The sequence below is a fragment of the Syngnathus leptorhynchus genome, chromosome 1, assembly GCF_054491065.1.
Source record: "Syngnathus leptorhynchus isolate UIUO chromosome 1, UIUO_Slep, whole genome shotgun sequence".
Taxonomy (NCBI): Eukaryota; Metazoa; Chordata; class Actinopteri; order Syngnathiformes; family Syngnathidae; genus Syngnathus; species Syngnathus leptorhynchus.
The window spans coordinates 25,795,832-25,807,725 of record NC_141195.1 but is presented as its reverse complement, the minus strand read 5'-3'; the positions used below and the strand labels follow the sequence as shown (position 1 = coordinate 25,807,725).

The 11,894-nt window shown below is 45.6% G+C and overlaps 1 protein-coding gene across 3 annotated transcripts in view; it reads left to right on the top strand.

Annotated features, from left to right (window-relative positions):
• Positions 1–7,196: 7,196 nt before the first annotated feature.
• The window catches only part of ncam2a (neural cell adhesion molecule 2a), a 104,739-nt gene continuing 100,041 nt past the window's right edge, over positions 7,197–11,894 (top strand). For all 3 annotated transcript variants that reach the window (XM_085904851.1, XM_085904868.1, XM_085904889.1), the window contains exon 1: positions 7,197–7,406. In XM_085904851.1, coding sequence (XP_085760977.1) covers positions 7,355–7,406 — 52 coding nt within the window. In that variant the 5' untranslated portion in view covers positions 7,197–7,354. The remainder of the gene's footprint in view (positions 7,407–11,894) is intronic.

The window sequence follows — 11,894 nt, the reverse complement described above, 5'->3', positions numbered from 1 at the left end:
GGAAAATGATCCTCTCTGTGACGCGAGGTTCTCTTTTCTTTTGTACTGGGTCGAAAAGGGGTTTCTGTACACGGAAGCCCGAGGCTCTCGGTTTCTGATCGTACCTCAGATGATAAATGCTCGCTCGGGTTCTCGACCGTCCTGTCGGATGAGCTGTCCTTTCACTGTCGACGTACCGGAGGCCAAACCAGATGTATTGCATCACCTGTTGCCAAATAGAAAGAAAACATAAAATGTGCATTTGGAGGCCAGAGCATTCGGAGGTCTGATGAAAATTCAATGTCATAAAGTCAACCGCATCAGAAAATGACATCTTCCTATTCAGATGGCTGGAATCCTGTCCCGCAAATGGCGGCAATAACGCAGCAGCGTAGATAAGAACAAGGCGGGCGGGCTGGTGACACGCCAAGCTCGGGAGGAAAAGCAAATCATTTAGGACAACATATTCCCACAGCTGCCAGTCACTCAGCAGCTGTGGCCTGCCTGAGGAGCGGCCCGTGAATGCCAATTCCATACCATGAATTCCACGAAGCTGGCAGAGCCCTCTGCGCTTCTGCAACATTTTGGACCACTCGATGAGTAGATCAGCTCCATCCCAGCGGCAGGCACATGAACGCTGAACTCGATGAACCGACGACGAGCCGGTTCCTCTCAGATGTGCCGATTAGTCCGCGAAATACGGACGACACAATCGCCATCAATCGGGTATGTAGAATAGAATGCCTTGATTGTTATTGTACAGCAGGTATATGAAAGGATTTCAAATCAAAACACTAGGGGGTGAAGTTTCGAATCCGTCTCCCATTTTGCCACTTGCTTTTGACTGAGAGTGACATCACAGGTCTCGGTACAGCTTCTGAAAAAGATGAACTGTGATCGACTGTGTTGTTATTTCAGTCGATAACAAAATGGCCGCCCCGCCCCGGCCCGCCCTCCGAGATGGATACAGTTGACTCGTGCCAACTTTATTTTGATCCTGTCGTGGTTTTTCTTGACAGTATATACAGTACACTGCCCCCTCTCTATTTTTCTCTTCTCCTCCAAATAAATTGCCACCCACCGCACTTGTTCCCAGTGTGATTTGCGTCTGTTTTGAATATCTCCTCTCCTCTCCTCTCCTCTCCTCTCCTCTCCTCTCCTCTCCTCTCCTCTCCTCTCCTCTCCTCTCCTCTCCTCTCCTCTCCTCTCCTCTCCTCTCCTCTCCTCTCCTCTCCTCTCCTCTCCTCTCCTGTTGTTTCCAAACAAGCTAAATATGTTCGTTCATCCCGTTGTGTGTGGCAAAAGCAGCTATTTTCTCGATAGATTCGATTCTTCCCGATCAAACATCATCACGTGCCGCACTTGTCGACCGAACGGGTCTGGAATGTTTATTAACGTGGCCGTCCCCTTCTGGATCCTTGGTCATCCTCCTCACATAAACATAAAGATGCTCACTAAAATGTCAAAGGCGCCACCAATAATGGTGATAATTGATGTTTCTCTTCTTAGCCAGTAAAGATGTTTCGAGTATTTACGGTTGGGGACAGACAGGCAAGTCGCTTCTTAATAGTCCTCTACCTCCCGACTGTGTGTGTGTGTGTGTGTTTGTCACATTGACATCAGTAAACTAATTCTCCCCACCCGCACCACTGCCGTACATCAGAGCAAAGCACTAGACGCCGCATTTTCTTAAGCTGTTGTCATAAAAATGTTTGATCGATTCTGGCCGCTGACACTTTCATATGCTCTTTGCAGAACGAGTAGTTTGACTACCGGGCTCGACGCGTGTCGGTCAGCGGCTCTCGTAAAATATACGTAAGAAGAGGAGCTCTTTTCCTAAATGGGATCAATACCCTGAATCATATTGAGAAATACTTTTGGCACTTATGGGGAAAAGAATCTGAATAGCATATATTGGGTGGATGGATGATGGATATACAGTACCTTAACATTGACATAGACATTTCTTCCAATAGGATAGGGAAGCTGCTGGACCGGAATTTCCCGAGCAATCCCAAGGGTTGAGTAAAGTTAGGTCGCTGTCTACGTCTAACAAATGAAACATGCTAGCTCAAGTCGAGGCTCAGAAATTCAACACGTGTTACTAGAAGGCTTTGGGAGTTGTTAGGCCCCGGAAGAATTCAATCAGAGAGATCCGCGGCCCAGCGCCGAAGCCTGAGTGAGATTGATAGCTTCGGGTGGGGCGGAGCAGCTCCCTCGGTCCCGCACCTCAGCTCACCTCAGCTCAGCTCACCTCAGCTCAGCTCACCTCACCCATGTCCTCTTCCTACTCCAACTGTTGCATTCAGGTCCCAGAGGTTCAATCCACCGTAGGCTGGCCACAATAATAGCATTTTTATGTCAGCCAGGAGTTTCTGCAACTTGGAAAAAGCTGATTGATGAATGTCGTAAATCATCGCCGCATTGGCTTTTACAACCTAAGAAAATGCTTTGGGCTGTAAAAGCACTCTCCGACGGCTAGACTCCATTTTTACTGTTTAACTTCAAAACCAAAACATGTGACGCGTGTCACACTTTCGCCGTGTTGTTTTTGGCGTCCCAATTACAGATGGATCTCATCGCTTTGTGCACTCCCGGCACTTCATCGAGCAGTGTTACTCCGCCAGGTAACTAACATTAAAAAAAAAAATCGATATCATCAAAATATGCCTTGTATTGGAATGATGAGAGAAATGGCCAGCTATCTGGAGACCGTCCAGTGCACTGAAGAAATAAAGATAGTATTGCCAAAATACAGTGAGGAATAGCAAAGGCTCCCTCCAAGACCGGCGGTGGAAGGGAAAGAAGATCCCATATTTTGAGCAGGCTCTGGTTACCGACCTCAGCAGAGACCAGAGTTAAACGCACGCACGCACGCGCAGAAAAGCGTCGACCATCTACAAAAGCAGGTTATTCCGTTAGCTGTCAAGTGCGATTTGAAATCAAGGCGCAATTCATTGAAATAGCAATGCTCAACAACGCAGCGCAACACTTTTCGAGTTGACAGTTGGATTTGAAACTTTTGCTATTCACGACGGAAACGTTTTTCTTTTTTCTTTAACATGTCTGACTAAAATACTGCATCGCGTTGTGGCCGAAGGAAGAATCCTGGTCAGTAATCGTGCTTTTGTAGATAGTCAATAATTGTTTTGGCCCAAGCTAACTAGCAATATGTCACAAATTGGTTAGCGCGTGCAAGTTTTCCATCTGCATGCTAAAAAAGGCGACAAATGTTCCAAAGCAACTTCATGAGAACAGAAATGAAAAAGCGTCATCAAACGTGAATGCCGTTGATTTATCGATTGACCGTGAAAATGCAAAAAAAGATTTTTTTTTTTGTTTTTCCCCTGCTGAAAGCAAAACTGGCCTGCTGTGAGAAGTGAGTCATTATTGCACTTTATTTGATTGGAATAGCTTTAATAAACAACTTCAATCATCATCACAATTGAACCAATTAGATGCTATTGTATACGTTTTCCGCTTTTGATTTTGGAGTCTACTTCTGTTGCGCACGCACGCACACACACGCACAAGATTCCAAATCTTTCCGGCTGCATCTAGCGATATGAAGAAAGCTGACTTTTCCACGTCAAGATGGGGGGGGGGGGGGGGCGTTATCAGCCACAAAGATAAGCGTAACACCAGAAAAGGGGCATGAAAAAGGTCACCCACCCGGTTTGACTTGAGACTGGCAAATTGGAAGGTTGGAGATGTTAAGAGGTACAACGGCAGACACTTCCCCTTTTTATTTCTTTTGTTAGCGCTGAAGCTATGATTTCGCTATGCACTTGGATCGCTGTGTTTCCTTGCTCCGCATTGAGAAAATATAAAGGTGCGGGAATAAAAAGGAATTCTTTAGCCACCAAAGAACAGAACTACTAGAAGTGGAGCAGGTCCGTGGCAAAGCAAAATGATTATAAGGTTGCAACAGTGCTTGAATAACCGGCGCCCTCAAGGTAAATATATATGAACAGTAAGTAAAGTTGTATGATGTGTTTATTACCACAATGGCAGACGTCGCTTAAGAACTCCTTCAGTGAGTTTGAGAAAACCTGACAGGCAGCCGGGTGCAAATTAGAGCTGCAGAAAAAAGAGAAAGTTGACAGATTATCTATATCGTATATATTTTTTAGAGAACTAAATCAACGAGCTCCAATGTATGTCTGCCCAGATTTTTTTCCCCTCTGTAGTTTGTTTGAAGTACAGGAGGAGGAACACTTATAACACTCATTTACAAAGTCTAATTAGGCTGCAAAAAAGCGCCATACGCATAGTGCTGCATTCCGACATGATGAGAATGAATGAATGAATGAATGAATGAATGAATGATTGCATGCTTTCTTGAGTGAAAAGCTCTCAAACTAGTGCATCTAATTCAATATGCTACCAAATAACATTCGACAAGTGTTTTTATGACAAAGGATCTGAGATGGACTAAAGATTTTCAGAAAGGGCATGTCCCTACTAATATATATATATAAATAAAAAAAGAAAGATATTATTTTGATCATTTATTCATTCTTAATGTATTGATATTTTTTATTGTTATTCTTAATTTATAAATATACAAAAATAAATACACATATACACACGCATGTCTACGTCCTCACTCTTGGCTTGGCTCGGCTCGCTGCCATTGACTGGTTGGATGCCATATGTTTGTTTGTCACTTGTAATCAAAGGGAAGATTGCTCTGTGCGTGATCCGCTTGACCCTGCTCTTTCTTTTCAATTGAATTGGTTTGGTAGAGAGTCACGACGAAAATGTGGCTCGCTTCTGGTGGCGCGCTGGCATTCCACGCCGCTGACGTAGTATGCGCGCGCATCCTCCCTCTCCTTCTACCTGAGTCAGTCAGTCAGTCAGTCAGTCAGTCAGTCAGTCAGTCAGACCTCTGCTTCTGTCTGTCTAATTGAGGCGCGGGCAAATACAATTATTGTGAGAATCATCTGTGCCTGACGAGATTAAGAAGATAATCTGTTGACCCCCTGGCCCCGGCGCAGCATGAGGCTGGGAAGGCAATTTGAGGCAGAGAGAAAAAGGCGAGGAGGGACGACGGGCCGCTTTGGTGAGCCATCTGACCAACGTCTGACCACCCAGAGGCTCGCCCTTGGAGTGAGACTCCCCTCGCCAATCTCACCTAACCATTCACATTGTCTGCAAGCCACGCGCTGCCTTGTGTCTTTATAAAGGGCACAAGATGTTTCCGCTTAGTTCAAACGTACTGTGTAATGTAAGAAGACAGGAAATGAAGTTTCTTTTCTTTTCACTGCACCTACGCTAAGCATAATAAATCCCAAACTCTCTTCACATCGTCCACCTTTGAAACTTGATCGAAGCAATATCTATCTCTATATCTATTTCTATATCTACGTACATCAATCAATATCTCGATCTACTCAAGATAACTTGATTTATTGAATGCAGCCTTTTACAATGGCTGCAGCTGTAACAAAGCGCTTCTCTTATAGCAACGGGACAACCACAAAGACAGGAAAAAGAAAAGTACATGGAAAGAGTCATTGTCACTGCCGGGACATTTCATGTCACAGTTATTGATCTGCATCACATCAGACTGAGATGAAAATACATGGGTAATGATTTAGCTTCCATTTCTTTGTGGCAATGAATACAGACGTTTTCTATAATCGCGGCAATGTTTGTTGAGCTTTTTCCTACCCGTCTGAAAACAACGTACTGAAATAAGTTTGCCCATTAAGGCTGGCTGACTCCATTAGTAACGCAAGCACAGCACGACTTTGTGTGTTGCCATGCTACCTGGGTGAAAATTGCTTCTGGAAAAAAGAAAAAAAAAAGCACTTTAGAGTGAAAATGAACGTTATTCAATTTTTATATCGACCAGAACTTTAGGAGAGAAATATTCCTGTAACTGTTCTGTTACTCAGAGGATCTGCACCGCTAATGTCTGGACGTTCCTTTTGTCCAATCAGCTCAGCGAGTTAGCAAACAGTTCACGAGTATCAGTTTGGAGCTTGAGAATGAAACGCAGGGACGATCGTGTGACATGACGGTGCGGCCATTTCCACCTTTTTCAAGGCACAGAACAAAGAAAGAAGTCTCGGAATTGTCGGCCAGTGTCTGGACACGGCCGCCTCCTAGCCGAAGCAAAAGAGAAAAATCCAAATGCAACTGCCATGGCAGCTTCCCCGAGGCTGTTCAGGTCAAGCTTAAGCAATAACAAATGGCATTGGTGTTTTTATAGCTAGCCTAGTAATTCACTGTTCAAACTGTTACCGTTGCACTTGTCTGCACTTGCACATCCTTCATTGCCTTAAAAGAAGACACACTATTGATGTTGCACTTTGCTCAAAGGCAACATCTTTAAGCGCTTGATGTTTCATTTGCGTTCCTGTTTACGCTAAAGATAAGATCCATACGGAAGCGGCATTTTCTGCATTCCATTACACCCGTAGTGATCGGACATTGATGTGCTTTCCTCGCTCCCTCCCTAGCCCTCCCTCCCTCCCTCCCTCCCTCCCTCCCAAGGGCAAGCCGCAGCTCCAATGTGGCCCATGATAAAGACCTCCCTGAGCTACAAAAATCAACTCCACAAGCGTGTTGAGCATTTTGTGGGATGTCGACAAGTGAATCATTCATTCAAATAAACCAATAAGAAATAGAAGCACATCAAAATGTAAATCAATCAAATAAACACCCAGAAGAGATGATTTCTACTTCCCGTTTTTTGATGGCATCCTTTCCCCTTCAAAATAGGCCTGCTGCTCCATGCAACTGCAACTTCCCGGCCCGGGCTGGTTTTCTTTGAGCCCTTCCAAAAGGAGCAAATTGCATCAGCGTTGACATCAAACGAGGGAGGGCTTTTTCAAAAAGTAGCCTCACGCAAGAAACACGTGCATTGAGTTATCGTGATGCCTTTCTTGTGAGGAGAAAATGACCACCGTGGCACAATTTCACTTGTGCATGTCACAGACAAGTTGAAGCCCACCACTTATTGACTTTCTGATGACTGAGATGACAATATTGGATTTTTCGGACCAATTTTCAAAATGCGTTCCACAATACTTTTCTACTTTAGTAGGCTACACTTGTGCTTGTTTAGTTAAACACGGGACTTTAATATAAAACCACCTCTGGCTAACGGAGATATTGGCTTGGCAAAAAGCTGCCGGGGAGGGTGCACGAGCGTGGCAGCGGGAGCGCGCGTAGAGGCAGGGGCGGAGGAAGGAAGGAAGGAAGGAAGCAAGTAGTCGATAAAAACCAGTGGACCACAGTTGCCCGCGGAGTCCGAGACGGAGTGGATGAACGGATCCGACCTCAGCCTTGTGTGTGTGTGTGTGTGGTTTTTTTCCCCCCCTTGTACGGCGTCCTTCTATAGCTGCGAAGGAGCTGCTCTACAATGATGCTCCAACTCGTGCATCTCATGGCGGTGTTGGTGTGCGGCAGCCAAGGTAAAACGTGCGTGCGTGCGTGCGCGTGTACGTGTGTGCTGCGCGCGCGCGCGGAATACCTGAGCTTTGCGACTTTGTGGACAACTTGATTTGGGCGTTTTGAGATGCAGTGGACGGAGAGAGGGGCTGGATTGTTGGACTGGACCTTGTTTGGTAGTTGCATCACGTCTTTGCGGGAGGGAGCCAGGGGGCTTTGAAAGGAGGGGGCGGTTGAGGGATTATTAGAGGAGAGCTTTCTTTTTTTTTTTAGAGAGAGAGAAAAGGCTCTCTTCTGGTCACTGTTTTCTATTTCGGTTATTTGGCATTTCCACACTTCCGAGCCATCCAGATACTTGCAACTTTAAGTCGCAAAAGAAAGATTTGTGTTCCATCTTGTAAATCGTGTCTGTCTCCCCCCCCCCCCTCTCTCCACTTCTTCTGTCCAGTCGGCCTTGCAATGTGCAGATGATCCAAAGTGAGACATTTGCACCTGCACGGTGCCGCAGTTGTAGTCAGTGATGCCTTTGAGAAGTTTGCGCAAGCTGCATTGTTGCGTCTGTGTCTTGTGTATTTGTGTGTGTGTGTGTGTGTGTGTGTGTGTGTTTGTGCATACGTGTAGACGATGCCTGTGTATGCGCGTGCTCATCCGATGAGCAGCCTCATGATTGTTAATTTGTTGAATTGAGTGTCGGCCGGATAACACACGGAAACTAAATCACATTGGATCAGTCTGGGGACTGACTGACTACGTCATCTGCGTTCTTGGCAACATTTCCTCACTTGACGTACTTCGACCGACCGACCGACCGACCTTAGCTAATGAGCACCCGGCGTGACGTGGCGTGGCGTGGCGTTTCAATCCGACGTCAACGTATCGCTCGCTGCTTGATTGACGTTCTTTCCAGCGGCCTGCTGACACACGACGGCAGGTGGGGGTAGAGGGCTGCGAAGTGTTGCGCACCCCCCCCCCCTCGCCCCCCCCTCCCCCTTCGGTGCACTTGCACAATCTTATGCAGTCGTTCCTAACCGTCATCAATCTCAGGCTCGTGAGAAATCAGAGAAAAACAACCAACAAACCGTCAAAGCATGTAGTACAGTATTTGAAATCATCTTTCTCCATTGAAATCAATGCAAATGCCTTGAATCCGTTCCGCGCCCCCAGCAAAAATTTCCATTTGATCATTTCCCGCAGCATACCTGATGATCGCTGTTGGCACAGTGGTTGAGAAATTCTGGCAGCATGTGTTTAACAAAGACATCAATAATCACAGTCAGGCTCATTATAATAATGAAAATTGATTGTGCCAGAGTTTAATGGTAGGCTATTATTCTCCCTTTTCTGATATTGGTGGCGCATGGTGTCACACGCAGAGGTGTTTGGCATTGCTCGTGTTGGATATCAAATGAAAAAGACCAAAAACAGACAACGTTGTGCGCCACGACAATAGTGGCAAATATTCTATTCATTCCTCTCTGTTTGTGAAGCAAACATTTTGGCACAGCTCATTTAACAATGTAGGCTACTGTTATTACAATAAAGCACCTATTAGAACGGGTCCGCTGTAGGCGCCGAGCCACTCGTCGGCCCAAATCGTCGGCAAGTGAAAATGGTCTCATGCGCACAAATCTACAATATACCAAAACCTTGTGTCTAAATATACAGTATAGAATGAAATTTGTTGATGAGCTCATTCTACGGCAGGCATTGTCAACCGGTGGCCCGCGGCTCTCTCGTGGTCCGTGGCGGGCGCTGTTGCAGGTGGAAATGGAGAATAATTGCAACATTTGGCAAATGATTTCAACTTGATTTATTTTCCAGCTAATGTTGTGAATAACGGATGCCAAAGATTCCAGAAAGAGACATATAGATGCAAATAAATAGCCTGTCTCCTCCTTGGGTGCACAATAAGCTAAAATCATATTCCGCCCAATTGCTTCTTGGTTAGAATGGTGGTCCCAGTTGAAAAGAAACACACCACCTTAAATTTGCTTTGGTGAGCAATACAAGTAGAGTCAGGAGTTAAGTCGGATGTCACTTTTTCCCGCAATCTTGTGTTGTTGTTTTTTTTTCCCCAAACGATATATGTCGTGGAGTGCAGGGACGAGGCTCGCCCGCTAATAGCAAAAAATGGTGTAAAATCGATGCCTATTCAAATGGATGAGATGGGGGCTTATTTGGCCCATTCTATATTTTTGAAATGATGGGCCAATTACTCGGTAATCTCATTTTTTCTGCCTGAAACATCCATCTCGGTCAGGCCCCAGTTCAATGACTAAAATTGGATCACTCGTCGCTTGCTGTATTGAACACAACTACAACATGGTCTGTGTCGTGTCCTTCATTTAATGAGGTCTCAAGTTTGTGGGCTGCTCATTTCCAGAAAAGTCTCTACAAATTGATGTTCTGCAGATGAGCTGAGGAAGAGAATGTTGGTTTTTATTCCCCCCCCCCCCCTTTGTGAGTTCCACTTCTATCCGGAATATGTATGGGCTTTATCCCTTTGTTGCAGAGCTCTTTCATCACACTTTTACCAAGCGTTTTCGTCATCTATCATCTATTCATGGTGGCAAAAGTCCGCTGTAATTGATCTGCCAGACAATACCTAGCCACAACTGAATGGAAGTGCTTGAGTTTGAATTAAACAGTCAAATGTCTCACTGGGGGGAGGAAATCAATTAATGGCATGTGAATGCTTTTGCTCCATGTAGCGACTCGTGTTTGTGACTGAGGGCGAAATAACCGTGCCAACGTCCCCCCCCGGCCTCTCCAGGAAAACATTTGCTTTTCCAAAGCCCTCTGTACTTTGCCTTTTTGAAGCTTGATGTATTTGGCTTTTTAGCGATGCTCAGGACAATGAATTACATGGCTGCTTGGGCTCGCCACCAATGTGATTTTAAGTGGCGTAATTAAGATATTCCGCCGTATCTCTCGGGGGAAAGAAATGTCAGTGGCTCAGGATTTCAAAGATTTATACCCCTGCGCCTAAGTGCATCCCGAGCCAGGGCCTAAGCATGTGTTTGAGGTTAGCTCGCGTCACCTAGCCCACCTTCAAATCAAACGCTCGTTCAGAGCGGCTAAATATTGATGGGAGTCCCTTTTGGAGAAATGGTCATTGTCGCGCGGGGCGGGAACGCCTTGTGCTGTGACGCCTTGTGCTGTGACGCCTTGTGCTGTGACGGCGCGCGCTGTGACGCCGCGCGCTGTGACGCCGCGCGCTGTAACGCCGCGCGCTGTAACGGTGGCAAGGTTTGAGGCACGGTCCACGAGGGAGGCGTCCGTGCGTACAAGGAAGTGGAATCACGCCCTGGAGGCAGAAGGAACCCATTTAAAGAACCACTGGAATCAGCAGGCCTCCACGTTGTCCAAAGGGCAATCTCATTCTTATGGATATGCTATTTATTATCCCCATTTATTTGGAGATGTGCGTGCAAGCGTGTGCCCTTTAGTGCTCATTTCACCAAGTTTTGTCCTCTGCATCATTTTTCCTCTAGTTCCATTACGGCGCTTGAATCCAAGCAATCGTGGTGGAAAATAGTCTTTTTTTTTTTTTTTTTTTTCTCCTCCTCACCTGCTAATGATGCTCTGCGCTGTGGAGCTGTTCAATTACGAAAGGCTTTCCTATGTGACAAAAACTTTACCCAAATGTCTTGTTTCAGCACTTGCGCATGCTGTTTAAGTTGTCTATGGGGATTTTGCAGGTGGACTACCGGATGCTGCCTGACACCGGAACGGGTAGGAGGGCCGGCTCGCCACATTGCTGCCGGATTGAACGCTCCATTTCTGTAGTAGGCAAAGTGTGGCTCTCGGTCGCTTTTTCCCTTTGGCTCTTAAATTCCTAGATTTCATAGATAGCAAATGTGTCACGCCTTAATTGTCTGAGGTTGTACTCTTTCTTATTCCTATTTACATTGTGATGAGGCTTTGCCCTCTCCTCTCCTTTTGCCCCGCTCACCTTTGAGATTGTATTTCTTTATTGATGGGTTAAAGGCTATCCATTCAGCAGCCATCCATTTTGCAAGGCAAAGCAAATACTTGGCAGTGGTAACGTCAACTGTCTGTGCAGCGCAAACTCGATAAGAGATTTCACTGGATTTACTTCCGAGTCGTAGTCAAGTATTGCTTCGTATTTTGTCTACCTGGTGGATTTTTTTGTTCATTTAAAGAATGATGTTGTTTTTGCATCCATTCAAGGGTTAATGTACAAATAAAGAGTTTTCTACAGCTTGCTAAGAACAACAACAAAAAAAAGATATTTTTTTTCATGAAATAGAAAATGCTAGTCCTCTGTCAATTGTGTGGATGTGGACAACAGCAGGCTTTTTTTGCATCCCACGCATCTCCTGCCTTGCTCGTGGGCTGGAGAGGCGGATGTCTTGAATTAGCCAAGGATATCGGAAAAAAATGATGACTGATGGACGGATGGATGGATGGATGGATGACAGAAGTAGGGTGCCGCACGTCAGCCTAATTCACGTTTTAATGTTGACGAGTCGCTAATAAGAAGGACG